General features: G+C 32.5%; 3 protein-coding genes and 1 non-coding gene across 6 annotated transcripts; 1 reads left to right on the forward strand and 3 right to left on the reverse strand.

The window, feature by feature from the left end:
- The first annotated feature begins 697 nt into the window (after positions 1-697).
- Positions 698-3,314, forward strand: LOC140979702 (folate synthesis bifunctional protein, mitochondrial). 3 transcript variants are annotated; one of them, XM_073445236.1, is made up of 3 exons: positions 698-935; positions 1,085-1,170; positions 1,429-3,314. In XM_073445236.1, the coding sequence occupies exons 1-3, from the start codon at positions 931-933 to the stop codon at positions 2,892-2,894; spliced, it is 1,557 nt and encodes a 518-aa protein (XP_073301337.1). In that variant the 5' UTR covers positions 698-930; the 3' UTR covers positions 2,895-3,314. The 3 variants fall into 3 exon arrangements, with proteins under 3 accessions (XP_073301337.1, XP_073301338.1, XP_073301339.1); XM_073445237.1 differs by having other exon boundaries at positions 698-924; positions 1,074-1,170; XM_073445238.1 differs by having other exon boundaries at positions 698-924.
- A 1,016-nt stretch (positions 3,315-4,330) lies between these two features.
- Positions 4,331-7,322, reverse strand: LOC140979703 (squamosa promoter-binding-like protein 6). The gene is made up of 3 exons (XM_073445239.1): positions 5,812-7,322; positions 5,585-5,688; positions 4,331-5,162 (listed from the first exon to the last, which is right to left on the reverse strand). Exons 1-3 carry the CDS (start codon positions 6,393-6,395, stop codon positions 4,570-4,572), a joined length of 1,281 nt encoding a protein of 426 aa, XP_073301340.1. The 5' UTR covers positions 6,396-7,322; the 3' UTR covers positions 4,331-4,569.
- A 4,540-nt stretch (positions 7,323-11,862) lies between these two features.
- On the reverse strand, positions 11,863-11,985 carry LOC140980017 (U5 spliceosomal RNA). Its single transcript, XR_012175848.1, has one exon. It is a non-coding gene; the product is annotated as a U5 spliceosomal RNA (small nuclear RNA).
- A 2,776-nt stretch (positions 11,986-14,761) lies between these two features.
- Positions 14,762-15,809, reverse strand: LOC140979522 (protein BIG GRAIN 1-like E). The gene has a single exon (XM_073444948.1). It carries the CDS (start codon positions 15,684-15,686, stop codon positions 14,823-14,825), a length of 864 nt encoding a protein of 287 aa, XP_073301049.1. The 5' UTR covers positions 15,687-15,809; the 3' UTR covers positions 14,762-14,822.
- Between the last annotated feature and the right edge of the window lie 5,458 nt (positions 15,810-21,267).

The following is a 21,267-nucleotide window of genomic DNA, read 5'->3' on the forward strand; positions in this document are numbered from 1 at the left end:
CCTTTTTGAATGTAACATCAAAAGTTGAAGATGAACAAAATTTAAATTTCAAGAAAAAATAAACAATAATAAAATCATATTTGTCATGTCCTTGTTATATATGTAATTTTAGATAATTATTAATTTATGACAATGACGGGACTATAGGTTTACATCAGAGTCTTTCACAAAATTATTATCTTATTAATTTATCAAAATTATTAATTTAGTATATTGGTTCAAGTCGGGTCGAGAAAAAAATTATTTTAGAGGGATTATTAATTTATGAATGTTTTATTTTATATATATTTAAATATTTCTCTTTAACAATGTATATTTGCATTAGTCCATTCATTGATGTAACTCAATTTGTCACGAAAAATGCAGTCACTATACTATATTTTATTTCAATAAAATATATTATTTATTTAATTTAATACCACTAATTCAAAATAGTTTTTCTATCTTTTTATGGATCTCATTCCAAATTCACAATATATATATGTGTGTGTGTGTGTGTGGTTTTTCGAATAGTCTTTATTTTTTTAAAATACAAATATAAATTGAATTTTGAAAATGGATTAGAAATTGCAATCCACGAAATGATCTTTTCATGCTGTTAATTTTTCTAAAATATAAATAGTAATAATACAATATATATTTAAAAAGAATTATTTTTCTAAAAAAATATAAAAATAGAGCAAATCCCAACCTTAAATCTCATGTCCACACCCCTCGATTTCCCATTGTAATACTAAACTGCTCAAAATTCGTTCCACACTCCAAGTCCCAGCTGATATTCAGACCAATTTTGTCAGGTTTTTGGCTGAAATTTTTCCAACTTTAGAGATTAAATCCGTAACATAAAGAAGATATACAGACGTTGGGCGCCCCTCCATGTTTCGGCAACCCTCTTTTTTTTTAAAACTATTGCTTTAATTAGTGGTACGAATGCGGTAAATTATTGGGTGTTTGTTCTTCAGATATGAATTTATAGGAAGATTGAATTACTTGCATTCTTTTTTAGATTTTGTTTGTTTGCGTATTTCAATTTAAATGATATAAAATTTGTGTTGGGGCTGATGAATTATTAGATTAATTGCAGCGAATCGGAGCTTCTTGAAATGAGTATTTTCAAGAAGTTGATGTTGCCCAACTGTGAAGTCAGAGTTGCTAAGAAGACATCTAAAGGTGACGCCTTTACGCTTTCTGAAGTTATGTTTCCTTAAATAATTAACTGTGGTAAACCAATGTGGTGTTTTTGAAGGTATTATATAAGTTAGACAAATGGTAAATTACTGTATGTAAGAGTATCTAATCAAGTTTGTGTTGTTTCAACATAAGTAATATTTGTAGTTCACCAGTCTGCCAGTTGGAGCTCGGCTTGCTATTCGGATTGGTCAATTATGATTAATGTAGTTTGTTAACAAGTTTCAGTTTCCTTTGCAGCAACTATATTTCGTCTTTCTCGTTTCTTTCATGTTAATTCAGTGGAAGTTCACTCTGAAGAACAGGAAGTTGTAGTCGCTTTGGGAAGTAATGTGGGTGATAGACTTCATAATTTTGATGAAGCCTTGCAACGAATGAGGAAATCAGGTATACATATCACAAGACATGGTTGCTTATATGAGACCAAACCTGCTTATGTAACGGATCAACCCCACTTTCTCAATTCCGCTATTAGAGGAATGACGAAACACGAGCCACATAAACTGTTAGGAATTCTGAAGGAAATAGAACGGGATATGGGCCGTGTTAATGGAATTATGTACGGTCCACGACCAATTGACTTGGATATATTATTTTACGGGAACCAGAGGGTAAACACTGATACTCTTATTATTCCCCATGAAAGAATTTGGGAAAGACCTTTTGTGATGGGTCCATTAATTGATCTTTTGGGATCAGACATAGATAATGATACGATTCAGTCGTGGGATTTGTTTTCAGCAAGTCCTGGTGGACTTTTTGCCGCATGGAAGAAACTAGGTGGTGAGTCGCTCATTGGAAAAGATGGGATGAAAAGGGTGTTACCAATAGCAAGTAAATTGTGGAACTGGTCACCTAGAACCTCTATCATGGGTATTCTTAACGTGACTCCCGATAGTTTTAGTGACGGGGGAAGGTTTTTATCAGAAAGATCATTCATTTCTCAAGTTCGTTTATTGCTGTCAGAAGGTGCAGATATCATTGATTTAGGTGCACAATCAACCCGACCAATGGCAACTAAGCTAACCCCTGAGCAAGAACTCGACAGACTGATGCCTTTCTTGGAAATAATGAAGAACTTGCCTGAGATGGAAGGAAAGCTCATTTCTGTCGACTCTTTTTATTCACAGGTTGCTGCTGAATCTGTGAGCATGGGGGCTCACCTTATTAATGATGTATCTGGAGGTAATTTAGACTCGAATATGCACAACGTCGTTGCAGCCCTCAAAGTCCCGTATATTTTAATGCACATGAGAGGTGATCCATCTACTATGCAGAATCAGGAGAACTTGAAATATGACAACATCTGTGCGGAAGTTGCATCTGAGTTATACACACGTGCTAGAAATGCCGAGTTATCTGGTATCCCAGCTTGGAGAATGATTATAGATCCTGGGATTGGATTCTCAAAAGACACAGGACAAAATCTTGATATTCTTAATGGATTGCCAACTATTCGATCCGAGATTGCTCGGCGGAGCTTGTCATTGTCTCGTGCTCCTATGTTGATAGGGCCTTCGAGAAAGAGATTCTTAGGTGAAATATGTGGTCGACCAGAAGCATCACGAAGAGATTCAGCTACTGTTGCGGCCGTCACTGCTGGGATTCTGAATGGTGCAAATATAGTGAGAGTACACAATGTTGGAGATAATTGTGATGCTGTCAAGCTTTGTGATGCAATGCTGCATAGAAGAAAATTTTCATGAAATCATTTGTTTGGTCTCTTCAAACCTTACACCCCCAATTGGTCGTGTGCGTTGATGCAGACCTAATGCAGGGTGAGAAACGCTTCACAATCGACTTTGGTGCCGTTGGCTCATTGCATTTACATGGTCGTAGATTCGAAAATTACAAAATTTTCGTCCAAAATCTGATACCTCACTGCTATATGATTTATTGAATTATTGGATCCATTCCTCATGGGGTATCTGAACGAAGAAACTTGGGAAAGATCCAGCCGTGGACTAAGCATGTATTGATGATAGCCGAGAAGTCCAAGAAAGATGGTTGTTTTTGTACTGTTTTGTTTGTTTCTTTTCTGTACTCCAGAAAGTCTTGATACTGTTACAGATTTCACCTTTGATGAACTGTAAATCTGAGGAAATATATATATATTTTGTTTGATACTCGTAGGCCTAATATATTTGATTTTGAACAGCAGTGCACAAGATCATATTTAACAAATTGAATACCACCCACGAGTAAAAAAAATTTATGTATATTCTGTAATACATGATTTATTTAAAAATAATAATGTGAACGTAACAAATTGTCAATTTAATAAACTTGTGAAGAAATTAAAATTATTGATTCTAATTTTCAACTTCATAGGCCGGAGTATGAGTTCAGACACCAGACTGGAAGTGACCGACTAAGAACATGATCATGTTTATTTAGATGTGTAAGACAAAATTTAGAAAATGTAGAGTACAATTGTCTTCTCTTTTATTTTTCTATTTGTTATGTTCAGGATTAATTTCTTCTTCTTCTAAAACAAATCATTTCGCTATGATATTATAATATTGTAACTCATTTTATTTTGGGAAAATTGCATTTTGATACCGTAGATTTGTCTCTTAACGCTTCATGTCATTTATGTTGTATGCAGTAATATCATATCAACATCTTCGATAGAAAAATTTTTTTTTGCCAAAATTCAGAAACACTAGACCAAAACTTTGATAATATAGAGGATTGAAATTGCAAAAAAACAAACATTTTGACCAGATATTCAATATTCCCCTTTATTTTTTTAGGAAAAATCCCATAAAAAGTAGAACCAAATAAAATACTTTTTATGCCATAATTTCTATATCCAAACTGATCAATATATTTTAACTTTCTCATTTACCAAATATGTTGCATCTACTATCCAACACATAAGGCAAGGCATGCCCTATGCGTATGGCAACCCACTAGCTTTACTAATCAGAACAACCTGGTCAAACATACTACACATGCTAAATCAACTAAACTCATTCTTAAAAAAAAAACTTATCATTAATTTTTTAAATACAAAGATAACTTTTCATATAGAGAATATGCAAGATAGTGCACGCCTTAAACTTTATGACTAATAAAGTCACACTCATGAATAAAAATAACATATCTTCATCAAAGAATATTATGCCACACTTTATCATTACCAAACTCAGATTTAATCAATTCTTTAACTAATCCCACTTGAAGTTAGTTAATAGATTCTTGAGGAACATGCCAAATCAAGGAAAAGAATAATAATAATAATGTATACACATGAATAGGATCGAAACACACAAGATGCTGAAAAATTATGATGTTGACAAAATTCAATAACACCTGACTTTCGAATATCAGAAGAATCACTACTTGACTATGGTGCATTGGGGCACCTGGTCCAATTCAAGTGGCAGCAGTGTGGAGGAAGTGACCCTTTTCGAAATTCACTTGGGTTGAATATCTCTGATGTTCTACTCTTTGCAGATGAAATGACAATTGCAGTAAATCAACAGTGTTTGCACCTTCAGGAGCTTTTGATTCTTGCGAAAGTATATCTTGTTGAATATCTAAACCAATAGAGGCACCGGCATCCAGAACCACAGGGAAATTTTCTTGGTCAACTCCATGAGATGACTTGAAAACACTGGATGTAAAATTCTTTAACGTACTATTGCTGAAGGATTCAGCAGAATTATGGTTGATATGAAGTGTTGAATGCTGATTATCCAGAAAAATTAGAGGATGATTCACGGTTACGTCCGCTGAGTTTGTCGATAAGTTTTGTGATTGAGATGACAGAAGAGAGAGAGCACTGCTGGAGTTTGACTCCGCAGATACGTCTTGAACTGAGAATGGCGCATTCTTATGGAGCAGAGAGTTTGAAAGTGAAGGACCAAATATGTGGTTCATTGGCTCACTACCAAATAAACCAACTTGAAGGAATTTTGGAAAAAGAAATGGTGTTCTTGATAATTCCGTTGCAAAATACGAGGAACCTGCATAACAAACAACTTAGAGCAAAAAGAACAGAAACTTTGAGGCTTCGATTTTCTCTATTTCTACTTCCAAATAACACAATATTAACAAAAATGAATAATAATTTGTATTTAAAGAGTGACTTGGGGCCATAACCGTGGTTATGAGAGCACAAGATATTGTAAGACCATGTCTGCTTGTATCATTTCCAATCATTAGCAAATACTTGCTAGTGTCCTTTCATGTGTACTTGTTTATTTGTTAAACAAAATTTTGATAACACTCGACAGCATTGATTATCTTCATGCATACTAAGCTCTAGATCAGACATTAACCTCCCTTATTTCTTTCCTGTTGAAATTTCTTGATTACTACATGATGATTTTTGAACATTTAGTACATAGAAAAAATAGAAAGAAAAAAGTATACTTCTGAAGCATACCCAAGCGAGTGTCCAATTGAGGCTTTCGCCGACGTTCATTGTGGCCTGCGAGGCGTTTGCGACAACTGCGTTTACCTTCATCAAACTCTTGAAGCAAATGAAACCTGGAATTCAAATGTTATTTCAGATTCTACAATAAAAATCTGGGATCAACTTGTCACAATCAGAAAGAAAAGGTGTATTTAGTATGAAAGTTTGAATAAAACAAAAGAGAGAAGATTCTCCACCTACTGCATTGCTGACAAAATCTCTGCTGGATACCATCAACAATAACAAGAGAAGATTTTGAGTGAAGATCGCAGACTTTGTGCCTTTTGTAGTAATCCTTTGAAGAACTCAAATCCTTGTTACAACCAAGAACTTGACAAACAGGTACCATAGACAGTGAATTTGATGTACGAGCTCGTTTTACAGACAGTGAATTCTGCAGAGGACACAAGATGGAGTTTTCACCATCAAATTGATGGGTGTTTCCATCTTTTTGAGCAGCCAAATTGTCATCCATAAAACTGGTAAGTACCAAGTTTTGATTATCTGCTTTCGTAGCAGAAGTTGAGAATCTTGTGCCAAATTCCACAAACGAAGTCAATGTGTTGGTAGTGGCAATACCATCATTTGTGAAGTATCCCAAATTTTCCGAACTTCCATCACTAAGATCTAATTTTTTCATGATATCAGGCAAAATAGGTTCTACAAATTCCATGCTCTCAGTTCTCCATCTTTTTAATTGATTTCCACTCCTCACTCGAGCATCATCAAGCTGCGCAACGTGCAGGCCCTTCCCGTCAATACCATAGCTTAAGGATTCCATCTTAGGACAAGATTGAAGTTTTCCAAGCTATGAAGCAGTTTTTATGACGTCTGAACGTATAATAAAGCCAATATAAATCCAATGCCGAGCTTAATCCAGGAGGCAAGTGGTTACTTTCCGAACACCAGTAAAAAAACATGAAATTAATACCTTAACAACAGATGCTTGTCCTCATTCAAAAAAAATAACGGACAATATATGACACGATAATTCAAGAAAATCTTAATACTTTAATTCACACACAATTCCCACCTATACAAACTGATAACAAACACATCAATGAACTTACGGCAGAAGAAAGAGCACATGAAAAACATAAATAAATAAATTCTAGACCAATAAGAGTGGGAAAAAATTCCAAGTTTCATAGCAACGATAGACTAACTCGTCTCTTCCAAGCATTTCTCATCTTAACACCAAGGAGTTCTAATGCTTATACTTACTCAACAAATTCAATCTTTTTCTCAACACTCTGACAGATCCCAACCCACCCAAATCAAGAAATTCAAGATGCTACAAGCACCCAAAGCGATCATTTAGACAGCTACTGACTTATGTCATCCATCTTTTCCTTTCATCTAACAATCAGATTTCCCACTCAAACAGCAGAAAAACTTGTTCAAACTACCAAGAAAACCCTTATACTTGCATCAGAAAACTAACAGTAGCAATCTTATGATTTTCCCCAAGAGAAAATTGATATGCCAATAAACCAAACTTAAAAAAATTGCAAATTACAGCCAAAGATTAAATCTTGAATGGAAAACAACGAAATATAAGGGAAATAAACCAGAAAAACCAGCCTAAAATTGTGTAATATGAGTCAGATTGGATCATAAACGATGAAAAGATGAAGGGGGAGAATTGCCAGAGCTACCTCAGAACTGTTAAGGGACAGGTGAAAGAGAGTGGCATGAATCATGATATTGTAATGTACAGTGAAATCGTTCACTTAGTATATTTTATTTTACTAGAAAAATGTACGTGTGTTACACGTGGTTAACAAATGATCGAACCATAATTATGAAATTTAGATATTGTCTAAAATCGTTTGAGTAGCATCATGTTTAAGAGTATTTCTCAATCTAAACATGTCAAAACACAATAGATAAAATAACATGATGACCATAAACATATATATTCATTTGTTCATATGACAAACTTTTCAATCAACGTGATTATGACATAATAAAAACTTTGTCAAACCAGAAAATATTTTTTTAATCCAAATATCATTCATAAAAGAAAAATAATAAAAATAAATTAATAGAGTAATGGTAACACTTTAGTTTTTTTTTTTTTTACGAGGAACTCGTAGTCATTATATTCGGGTTTGCACGGGGTAAATCTCAAACAAATAATTAGTTAACTTCGAACTTCAGACTTTGACCTCAAACTCTACACGCTTACACTCACGACAACATGTTAGTTTATGCACAAAAAATTCATGTGAGATTGTCTCGTGAGTTAATTTTGTGAAACATATATTCTATTTAAGTCACCCATGAAAAATATCACTTTTTATGCCAAATTATTATTTTTTATTGTACATATGGGTAGAGTTGACTTGTCTCACGAATTTATTTTCGTGATACATGTTGATATGATATATATTTAGAGGAAAAAATAATATTTTCATGGACTATGTCGGATATGGGATTTGTCTTATTAAGTTGATCTGCGAGACTGTTTTATATGAGTTTTGTGTTTTTAATTGGGGCAAATTACGTCGCCACCCCTTGTGAAAAATAAAAAATAAAACAAAAAATACAATATGTAAAATTAATATTATTTTACATCCCGTGTTTTTAAAAATCAGGTATCAAACTTCTTATCAGAAGGGATAAATGTGCCAGAGTTTTTATAACATAAGGGTGAAATATGTTTGATTTTAAATAATGAAGGATTAAGGGTGAAATATGTTTGATTTTAAATAATGAAGGATGTATTGTCTATAAAAAATTTTACGGGGCTTTATACTTTTTAGACTTTTCACAACGGGGGTTGATGCAATTATCCCGTTTTTTATTACTATAAAATTTGTAGGTTATAGGGTTTGTCTAAAGGAAAAAAATGTGATGGTGATTTGGCAAATGATAAAACTGTGTGATTACCATTTGAATAAAGTTACATAAATATCTTTTTTTTAAGAATACAAAAACTCTCGTGAAATCATCTCATGAGTCAACTTTGTGATACAGATATTTGACTCAACCTAACTCATGAAACGTATTTTTTTTTATGTCCAAAGTATTAATTTTCACAGCAAAAATATCATTTTTTTTAGTTATGGTATTGATTTCTTTAATGTATGTTGATTTGAGTTAAACATATTCATCTTATGAAAAATATTATTTTTATGTCCAAAAAGTTATTTTTCCCTGTGAAAATATTATTTTTTGTTAGTTATATTATAAGAAATATTGTGTAATATATGTTGATTTGAGTGAAAACTATTATTTTTATGTCAAAAGTATATTATATAACATATGCTGATTTGAGTAAAAAATTTCATTTATATATCAAAAATATTACTTTTTGATTCAATTATGTACCGAGTTGACCGTCTTACAGATATAGATTTTTGATATCATTTTACGATAGATCTATTTTTTTGAAGAAAAGACCCCAATATTGTACTAAAAAAATTTATGTATACTGCTATTAAAACTGAAAAAATTAGTAAATTAAAACTTATAATTTTAATCCTATAAGTTGATATATATTGTGTTTTAACTTATAACTTGTCGAAGTTTGGTTTTCATCCAATAACTTGATTTTTTTTAGTTTTGATCTTTTTTTTAATCAAAAGTCATTTAACATATCGAATATTGCTTATTCGACGTCAATACTCTCATGCATAACTCTGATGACAAAAATAGAGCTCGTGTCATACACACTAAAATCCATATAAGTAAAAATAAAGAAAAACAACATCCAATATTTCAAAATTGGATGAAAAAATCATATATTTTTTCTTAATTAAATTTTAATATGTGTAATATATGTTTTAATCTCGTAACTTGAGTCATTAGCAGGATATTGATACAAAGTAAACAATATTTGATGAGTTTAGTGGACTCAACATAAAAAAGATTAGAACCCAAAAAAAAAATCCAAGTTACTTGATGAACATTGACAAATTACAAGACTAAAACTCAAACAAAGTCAACTTACATGACTAAAATTGCAACTTCCTCTTAAATTTTTTAAAGCAGTTGTATATATTTAGGCTTTCAGTTGGGCTCAAATTGCTCGTTGAATGGAACGAGTATACAAAATCTGGAAGCAGAATAAACTTATAATTGATTTGAACTCGAGTATATAAAATCTGGAAGCAGAACAAATTACTGTGGTTATCTCACGGATACAAAGCCACTTACTTCTCATGAAAGCTGTGCACAAGGGTGTGATTGTAAATTCATCGAAATCTCAATGGGCAAAAGGAAAACTGCATGAATTACATTGTCACGAATATTAGGATATATTTATAAAAGATGTATTGGTATAATTTAAGGGAACCTAGCTATTATATATACTAGAATCATGACTCGTAAATTTGATGACCAACATCAAAATATCAATTTTATGTTTGGAAACAAATTTATGCAAAGTAAATGAATGTATAGGGATAAGTGGAATCATAGAACGTCGGACCCATTAGACCCCATCCCATAATGGATGACATCGCACCTTAAACTTAAAGCTTAAAATTTATCTCCAGGTTAGATAATAAAATTCATAAGGTATGATGATGTTTTTTCTGCATCCCATCGTACCTTACACGGACAATGAACGATTCTTGGTAGACTTCTAAGTGAGAGAACATGAATGAATCGATTATACGTCGGAATATGATAAATTCTAAAACTGTTAAGTATGAGACTGTACAGTTGAGGAGTATTTAAAAGATTTGATAAGTCTCCTCATCTCAAGAAGGTGCATATTTTTTTCAAGAGTTTATCACATAAGAACTTCAAAGTTAAGCGTATTTGACTTGAGACAATTCTGAAATGGGTGACCCCATGTGAAGTTTCCTATGGTGCGTGTGAGTGAGTACATAAACATGCTAAACATACTCATCTTGGTACAATGTGGACAATTTTCGAATATGGAACATTACATATCAGCCATAAAATCACTTACGAAAGAAAGTTTACAAGAGAGAGGGAAGTGATATGTATAGAATTAATAGACTAATATTTACCTAAAAATAAAAATCTAAAAGAGCCGAGTATGAGTCAGATATTGTAAAACCAGCTAGCAGACTCATACACATTCAGGTACAAAAGTCGAATGTCAATTACCTGACCCATACTTATTTAGCTTTACCCAAACCGACCAAAACAAATTGAGTTCTTATCGGGTATCCGTTCTACCCATGCCTGTTGCCATTCCTTAACTTTTTAATAGCTAAATCTGTGGAATACTTTTAGGAAAGCAGAAATCGTGGCTTGATCACTAAGAATCAATAAATACCCCCACAAATCAAACATAATAATCAAATAATCAATGATGCTAGTGTTCGAATAGATACAATAATTATGCATGATAACATTTATGTTATACTTGTCCAAAAGTCAGAACAAAAATGTAGTGGAAATAAGGACTAATATTTTTAGAATGAATATACTAATATTTACCTAAAAATAAAAATCTAAAAGAGCCGAGTATGAGTCAGATATTGTAAAACCAGCTAGCAGACTCATACACATTCAGGTACAAAAGTCGAATGTCAATTACCTGACCCATACTTATTTAGCCCGGCCCGGTGCAGTGCGGTCTTTGACCAGTATTAATCTTTTTGGACAAAATTTATTTGAAAATAATTTTGTTGACAAGCACATAAGAAGCCAGTGAGAGACAGAAGATACCACGCATATACGCGCACATGCGGCTGTGCGACAGAACAAGGCGCGCATATGCGCGAATAAGGACGCGCATGTGCGCGAACCTTTCTGACAGAACAAGGCGCGCATATGCGCGCATGAGGACGCGCATATGCGCGAGCCTTTCTGTTTCCGAAAACTCCAAACAATGTGTGCGTCTCTTGGCTTTGTTTGCACCTACTCAAGGCTGCTTTTCCACCAAACCATGTGTCCTTTGCTTAGAAATGTGTCTCTTCTACGCATCTGGTCTGGAGAAACGTGTCTCCTCAACGCAACCGATGATCATCTATAAATAATCCCTCCAACCATATTCAAAAGGCTGCTGAATTTTTGCTGCTTTTCTTCTTCGCATATTGCTGCATTGTTCCCTTCGAAATACTTGAAAGTTGTTGCATTCTTCTTTGTTCGTTGCAATCAAGAGTTTGTGGTGCTACTACTCTTGATCAGAGTCGTTGTATCTTAGGGACGATTGCCGTTAACGTAAAGCACTTGTATACGGGCAATATCGTCTTGCGGATAAAGGATTTATCCTTGCCTCGACTTAAAGAATTGTTGCTGTTTCCAGAATTTCGAGAAGCACACCTACCAAATTTAGACAACACAGTCTACTTGTGATATTGTCCACTTATAGACGACAAACAGACGGTATTCTTTAGTAAAAGGCGAAATAATAGTTCGCTATGTGTTTATTGTCTATAAGCGGACAATATCACAAGTGGGCTGGGCCGTGACATTTGGTATCAGAGCCAGTGTGTGGACGCCGCATGTTGTGACGTGTTTTAAAGCCGTGATGCCTCGACCCAAAGCGGACAATATCACAAATGGACTGGGCCGCGACACGAACTCACAGGTCAATTTCGTGAGACATATCTTTTATTTGGGTCATCCATGAAAAAATTAATTTTCATGCCAAAAATATTACTTTTTATTGTAAATATGTGTAGAGTTAATACAGAAAAACTCTCATGAAACGATCTAACAGGATTTAAGGTTTTTGAAATATAAAATTGTCACGCCCCGAGACCGGGGTTAGTCGACACCGGCGTTGCTCAACAATCACATAATCGTCAAACAACAAGCCTCGTAGTACAGTATATACCAAAACCAGTTTATTTCTCATAATCAACAAAGAAATCATCTTTACAACTTTAATATCAAAATAAGCTGATTAAAAATATTTTAACAGTGCGGAAGCGATAAACATAAACTAAGCTTTAAAACTTCTGGAATAACTCGGGATCTTCTACCATCCCCAAAATTTCTCTTGCTCATCTTCATCCATTTGTTCTTCGTTCTTATCTGGGTAGGAAGGAAGTAATGGGTGAGTATTTTGGGAAATACTCAGCAAGTGGAGGGCCGTTCGAGACATGAAGCAACATATACATATACTTGAATTCAAATTTACATAGCATATCGTAACTTGAATAGTAACGAATATTCATATTTCATAATCATAACATGTCATCACATATCATACTCGTATAGCATACTTGTTTAGCTCTGAAAGTCATCTCATTTCCATGGTTTCCTGATATCAGTCTCCTATATGTTAATCCTCTAAGGAGTGAGGCCATATTCAATATGTTAATCTTCTATGGAGTGAGGCCGTACAACGGTTACCATCCCACCGTATCAGGGTCATAGTTCGGAAATCCTTTCCCATATCCAATCGAATCCTAATAGTGCTTTGAACATATAATTTGACAAATCTTGAAGAAAACATACCATGAACAAGAAATTATGCTCGAACGAATTTTCAAAAACGAAATAATTCATATGCAACATATTTTAAAACAAGCCCACTTACGAAGAACAAGTGTGGCAAATAAAAACTCACTTACAAAAGAATATATACATAACAAAAGCGCACTCACAAAGGACAAGTGTGTAAATTATAATATAGCAAAAACACACTTACGAAGGACAAGTGTGCAAATTATAGTAAAAACCCACTTACGTCATATTTCGTTTGGATTAAAATGCTAGGAGGATGTGCCAAAAGAACTTCGTTCGAACAAGGTTGCGGTAGAGCTTCGTCTTGTTCCGGTAGAGCTTCGTCTAGGCTGCTGCAAATGCTAAATTTTGAATTCTTGAAGTTATGGGGAGGGAGTTTGCTTCTTATATAGGCTTGAATAACCAACTATAAAGGTAAGCCCGTATCACTCCAAGAATGTCGCTGATTGCTTAATCAAAGTGATGATTGCATTTTTCTCTCCCGAATGAACGTGGCCTCTTCTTGATTCAAGATACACATCCGAGATTCATGAGTGATTTTGGTTTTCCTTAAGTGCAAATGGAGAGTGATTTTGGCTGCATGAATATCTTCCAAGATTGGTGCACTTCCATATTGCACATGGTGATAAATGGTCAATAATGAAGGGACAATGATTATTCAAATTTTCAAGATTATGATTGTATGGAACAAAAAAATGTTGTGCCAAAATTAGCGAAAATTTCCTATGACATATATAGATTTTTTTTTTCGTTGCAAGATTTTGAGTCTTCACAAAAATTCTAAAAAATAATATAATATTTTTTATTTTGATTTTATTAAATAACTTGGTTTATATAGTTTATCCAAATGAGCTAGCATGGAATGTTTCCATAATAAGAATTGTTACCCAAAAGATTATCGCAAAAACTCATATGAGACTGTTTTATTGATCAATTTTGTGATATGAATCTCTTATATGACCCGATCAATGAAAAAATATTAATTTTTATGTCAAAAATATTATTTTTCATTCCAGATATAGATACCTACTCTAAGGTTATATATTCACTTTCTGAATAACTAAAAAACCAATTTATTGCTAAAAAAACCAATTTATTTCAAACCTTAATTTAGAAAACTATGTGAATTAATTTTTGTGATGAACATAACGAGCTTGTTTTTTACAATACGTATAACAACGTTTTCCAATCTGAATTGTTCAAGTATAAGTTGGCTGTGGACTGTGGTGAAATCCTTGTGAATTTTAGAGTTCATTACAAAATATCATAAGTATTCATATCGATCAATTAAACACTTTCATTATCCTTAAATAAAATAAGAATAGTGATTAACAACATTGCAACAAAATCTCATGGATAAAAACTCATAATGTATACAAGAAACAAATTACATCGTTATTTTTTAAAACTAATCATTAAAAAAAAAAAAAACAACTGAACAAGCACACAAAACGTGCATAGATTTACCGGTATCTATTAACGGCCTTGGATTTTATATAAATGTGATATCAATAGATATATAAAGTAGCTAAGCAATTGCCAAAGGGAATTTTTTCTGAAGATAAAATATATACTCAAAATGAAATATTATAATATCTCATTTATCAAACAAAAGTTTAACTTTTTTCCACGTACGTCTGCACAATGAGCCGAAGACTATTTGCACAATGAGCCGAAGACTAGTAAATAAATAAATAAATACAGATTAAGATAATAAAAGTAAATATATATATAATAAGACGGTGTCGCGAATATATATTATATATAATAATGTCCAAAAACAATACATGAATAAGAATTATAACTAAACTGGAGCACCTCTCCTGACGCTGTTTACCCGAGTTGTTTCATAAACAGGCCGACCATTTGAATAAAATTCGAAGTCACAATTTGGCAATTCAAACAGATCCGAACTTGTATCTGTATCTCCACCGTCATCACAATCACTGAATTTCCTGAACTCCTTTTCTTCCGATGTGTACTGATCGTCGATCCAATTCATGCCAGAATTCTTGTTAATCTCCTCAATCCAGGCATCATCCGTGCACTTTTTCTCAGTACAAAACTGATTCTGCAAAGAGTTTGGCTTCACATTCCCACCATCTTTATGCTTCTGACGCTCAAACAAATCCCTGAATTTGACTTCTTTGCCAGGTTTTGTGGGAGTGGATTGCATAAAACCAGAACTCAAGCAAAAATTCCTGGATTTAGAATCAACATTACGGAAATGGCTAATGCTGCTTCTCCTTTCCCTTCTTTCACTAGGGATTTCTTTTTCTTGAAGATATTTCGGGCCAACGGATTGGGATTTACGCTTCTTCTTCGATCTTGTTTGATTGAACAATGAATTCAAGAAACTAGCAAGCTTACCGCCTGGAGAACTTGGCTGCCTGTGTTTCTTGTTTTCCTTGCTCTTATATGAATCTTTTGTCTGATCTCGTGGAGTTATATCATCTTGCATTGTCGAATCGAGGCTCATTCTTGCAGCTCTCTGACCTTGGCCGATGACCTTATGAGAAAAATTTGAAGCATTGTTGAAGTTCCCCGATATTTGATCATCAACAGCACCCGAGAAATACTGAGCTGCCTCGAAAACGTCGAGCTCCCCGGAATCGTTCCTCCAATTGAATGAGTACTTGTACATGTTGTTAGGACTTTTGACATACATGGTTCTCTTGAATTAATATTTATATCATATATGCAAGAATATTTAACTATATAGTTTGTTTTTGCTTAAAGGGGTGTGTTTTGTTGGGCGATCTATATAAAGAAATGGGGTGATTTTTCTTCCTTCAAATTTCTATCAGCTGCACTCTTCATGATTTTCTATATTTGACTTGGACGTACGTACCAGCCTTTTTGCCCCACCAAAACGAATGGTTTACATGTGATCAGTGTTTTGATCAATTTTCGTGAAATTATAAAAATTTTACTCTCGTAAAAAAGAAATTATAAAAATTCTCACGTAAATTCAAAAAACACTTGATAAATTACGGAGAATCAATAAATTAATATACAAGAATATGTCGATGGAGTTGTTCCTTAACTTGATAATTTTTGAAATTATAGTGAAAAACTGAAATTTTTTTCAAGATGCACGTACGGTCTGATAAATAAGTTATTTTAATATAATTTTTGTAATAAAATACAAAAAATATCATTACAAGAGATAATGTTTGACTGTGTTGTGAAATATAAATGAATGTAAATGTAATTTTTGATTACACTGAAAATATTTTGAGGGTAAGTGTAATCAGAAAAATTTCTATTTATTTACCCAAATAGTAGAATCATTTTTTAAGAAGCAGAATCAACACGAGACCAGTCACCTTCTAAATTTGGATTAAATTAAGAAAAGCAGATATAAATTTTGGTTTAAGAAACACAAAAAAAAATTGTTTTCTTAAATGAAGAGTGGATAATCAATTCTTTTTAGAAGTCGTAAACAGTCTCTTAGACCACTACATACATTACGATGAAAACACTATATACAGTCGAGATATTATATCATCACTAATTTAGGCAAAGACTATGTTGTCCATTGGATCATTATGGACCTCATTGATTTAAAGATTGTCTCTCTCGGTTTAACATAGTTCTTGCCCTAAATTTGTGTAGACCACCATAGACTTAGGTATATTATCTAAGATGTCAGAAAATATAAGATGAAAATCCTAAGTATCAACCATTCATTATAATTTAAGAAATAAACTGTTTTTTTTTTTTTCGTGGATGCTCATGATCTAATTATGAAGAGATTATTCTAATGGGGTAAGCTTTTAATTAGTTGGATTAGTTTGAAAATTATAAATATTGATATAATTTCCAAGATAACAATTAATTTGGTTGTGGTTGAGAAAACAGTATCACATGGTTTTATTGGATATCATTTTGGCATCTCTCTAAATACTCAGTATGAACAAATCCCAAAGGAAATTAAAGTGAACCGATATCATCGATTATGACTCTAATCGAACGAAAAATACTCGATTCTATATTGATTTACTTTATAAATAGACGAAAAAAGAAATATTCTACATATATATTTTTAATGTACGTAAAATCTAAAGTTTGAATCAATCTCTTAGGTTGAAGTCTAGCTAGTCGAATGTTATTAGTCAGTTAGTTGATCAATTATGATTCAATTATTATAACTAACACAAATGTGTGTTTTGGGTTTATGCTATAAAATAATTTAATAATGTAATGTAAAAATTAAAATAAAACACGATTTTGATGTATTAACAAATACATAAACACACCAGCTAGCTAGCTAGCTACTTGTCGAATCTCTGTCATTATTGTTTATCAGTTCATTGGCCAATTAGATTGGATCGATCGATATTAATTAAATATTTTTTTAAATAAAATATTAATTGATATATATATTTAAAATTGATCACCGATATATATACTCCTCATACCATGTATACAAGTCCCTTGTAATTTCATACTGGTTAAAGGAAATTATTGGGAAAAATAAAAATTTCTTTTACCTTTATTTAACGAGTGTTTTAATAAACGTAGGACTCAACATACATACTTATAAATCACTCAAAATTTTTGTAACTGGTCAATTATGGAATGGTGATAATGGATCCAATCTTTCGTCGGTCGGAGAGGTTTCATCGGAAACACTGGTCTATAATTCATCGATCAGTGATCTTCGACGAAGCCCCTTCGATATCCGATTATGGATTGGTGTTGAATGGGTCTTTATCTCCTCCGAATCTACTCTGTAACATGAATGGTTGCTTTCTTTTACTAAACTTCAAGAATTTAAAGTGGTTCGTTTGGGCATTGTTTTTCTGAGTCCCATATCTCTTTGCCTTATAACGTCACAGCATTGATATTGAAAGATCTTTATCCTAGTCGGGTAGCATCTATGTATTTTATGTTTTGGAGATATCTGAACGTAAAAATATCTATTTTTCTGATAGGAAATCGCAGATTTTTTTCTAGTTGTATCGAGCCTGAGACTTCATCTCAAATTTAAGGTTTTAAGTGGGAGATGACATCGGCGGGATATCACGGTTCTTGAACCGGTTAACTTGTATTTTACTATTTCATTTTCTTTTGAAAATTTTCAATAAATTAAAATTTTGATATTCTAAATCTAGATTTCAATTTTTTATTAATATTAATATTACTATTACTATTATTATTATTATTATTATTATTATTATTATTATTATTTTGGTTGGATAGGAAAATATTCATGTTTCTGTTATTTATTCTTCCAAACCTCTATCGTGAACTTGGAAATGAGGGAATCCGTCAATCCGATAGATATTTGTTTTAATTTTTTTAATAAAAAAATGAAGATATTTGTTCGATTAAAGATACTTTTTTGTCTGTTCCAAAGAAAAAAATATTTGTTTGATTATTGAGGAGCTGTAATCTCAATTGGGCCAATATGAGAAGTGTGCATCACCGGACATATTCCAGCATATTGGTCATACTTTTTTGGACACCATGATTATTCGAAACTTCACAATTTCACTTGTACCTACAAAAATTCACTTAAATTTTCAACTAAAAACTTGTCAAAAAAGCAACTTTCTCACGAAGCAATTAATCGAATATTTTTCATTTAAATAAATATATAATACACAATATTTTTCCATAAAATAGCTAATAAATATCTAACCCGACTCGAATACTTTTTTGGTTACTTTATGTTATGAAGAAATATTGTGTATTATATGCTGATTTTAGTGAAAAATGACTAGATCGTCGTTGCACATGAGACCTTCTCAAACTTTATCTAAACGGTCTACAGTATGTAATACATCTGTTACTAAAGTTCCAAGTTTAGGACGACTTCACGAGTTTGAAATCCACTTGTAACAAACTTCTCATCTAATATTTATCTTTCAAAGAAAAAAAGGATAAAATATCAAGTTGCACCTTTTCATCTGTATCTCATTGAGATTAGACAATGACCAACTCAATACCAAACAAGAGGTTAAAGCAAAGAGACCGGAAAAGGCATAATGCTGTGTTACTTGTGTTTCCGGGATACATGTCAATATTACATTCCAAACATAGAGTAAAATGACGTGATCATGATTTCATGATGATGGAAAACAGAAATTGCGATTATTTAATAAATTTCTTCATTAAATAATAATAATAATAATATTATTATTATGTGAATATATAATATCATTCAAGTTGTAGAAATATCATATATGTGCTCAACTTTGTCATGTCCTTTTCTCGATTATCTAACAAAGCCCTACGTACCTTTATCACAATAAAAGGAAATGGCTCGTCACTTAGTTTTCTAGGGTACATTGTCTTTTGGAATTAAAAAAAAATATGAATTACTAATATATTAATATTATATCTAAGTCGGACTAAATTAATAAAAAGTAATATGTTATGGAATGCAAGGAACAAGCTTATATTTGAAAATGAGAAGCTCAATATCGTTGTTGCATTAACTAATAGGATTCAAATTCACGCCTTCAGGAGTATTCTGACTTCTACTGAAGTGTTTCGTGTATTGACATATATTTTTTGATTTCGTATTGTATTTGGTTTTGTATTAATGTGTTTCTCCTGAAGATGCTCAGTGTATTTGTATCGTAACACTTTTTACAAATTAATAGAAGTAATTTCATTAAATAAAATAAAATAAAAGGTAATATGTGATAAAATAAATGAAAAAAATTGTAATTTTAGTATTGTATATTTGTTTCTTTGCTATTTTAATCATATATATTGTTAATATTCAATTTTAGTTTTGTATCTTTCAATTTTTGACAATTTTAATCATTTTTCATTTGAATAGATTATGTGATATGACATTCATCTGTACTATATTTGCGCTGCATATGTGCTATATCAACTTAACGTAAAAAATAGTTAAAATTGTCAAAGAACAAAGAAAACAGAATAAAACTAAAATCGCAAAGAGACATACAAATATAACCAAAAAATTTTTAAAATAAATTAAGTGAACATTATTAATTTTGCCAAAGATCCCTTGTCCTACCGGAAGGATGAGGTGGATTCAAATCTCACCTGCTGCATGGGGTATTGATTTAGTTAAGTTAGAGTTAGATATATATCACACCCATTGTAATATATATATAAATTTTTTTGTTAGATAAAGAAAACGAACAAGGATTTTAATTAGGGATGACAATAGGTCGGGGCGGGGGCGGGTTTGCCATTCCCATCCCCATCCCCGAATTCCATTCCCACCCTCATATCCGCCACCATCCCCACTTTTTCGGGTTCGGGGAATCCCCAAACTCGAAACTTCGGGGATCAACTTCCCATCCCCGCCTCCATCCCCGTTTCAAAAGTATTAATATGGCAAGACGATGACGGATTCGGATATTTTCTCAAACCAAAACTTATTATTATTAGAGATAATATTAATATTAATATAAATATCAATATTAATAATAATATTATTATTAATATTTTAAAAAATAATATTATTATTATATTATTAATACTAATAATACTATTATTTTATTATTGATATTATTTTCGGGGCGAGTTCGGGGATTTCGGGGATGGGGATAGTAATCTCACACCCATCCCGAACTACATCGGGATTTAAAAAAATCCCCGAACCCGAACCCGAACCCGAACCCGAAAAAATCGGGGATCCCCATCCCCGTTTCGGGTTTTCCCCACGGGGCCCCAAACCCGTGGGGAAAATTGCCATCCCTAATTTTAACCGACTTAAACCATTTAATAATCTTGAATCAACAAATGCCTAAAACCAGGGGCAGGAAATTGCCGAAAATATACCGCACTTAACGTATTGAAAATACCGAAATTTTCGTTACGTTATGATATCGTATCGAAATATTTGATATCAATATCGGTATGAGATTTATAAAATTTCAATATTTTAACGAGATGAAATTGTCGCATAAACAATATGCACTATCTTTGGATATGTTATACTCCAACCAATTCGGATATTTTTTAAACCAATTTGCAACAAACATTTTCTTACATTTCTTACTTCAGTTTGTGTAAAGTCATGAAGAACAGACCGAAAAGTATCTCTTTTAATTAATAAATATACGTCATTCGCACCCGATTCCTATCATTAGTATCATAACTTCATATTGTTGGTCGTTGTCTAGGGTCTGCTGGAAGGTTTTCAAAATCAAGAACCTTATTTTAATTAGGGGATGCGTAGATTCAATCATTGTAGATTGTCTTTAGAGAAATTTCTCCATAATAATGTGGGAATTCGAAACTTTGTTATTCTG

The sequence above is a fragment of the Primulina huaijiensis genome, chromosome 6 (genome assembly GCF_012295235.1).
Source record: "Primulina huaijiensis isolate GDHJ02 chromosome 6, ASM1229523v2, whole genome shotgun sequence".
Lineage (NCBI taxonomy): Eukaryota > Viridiplantae > Streptophyta > Magnoliopsida > Lamiales > Gesneriaceae > Primulina > Primulina huaijiensis.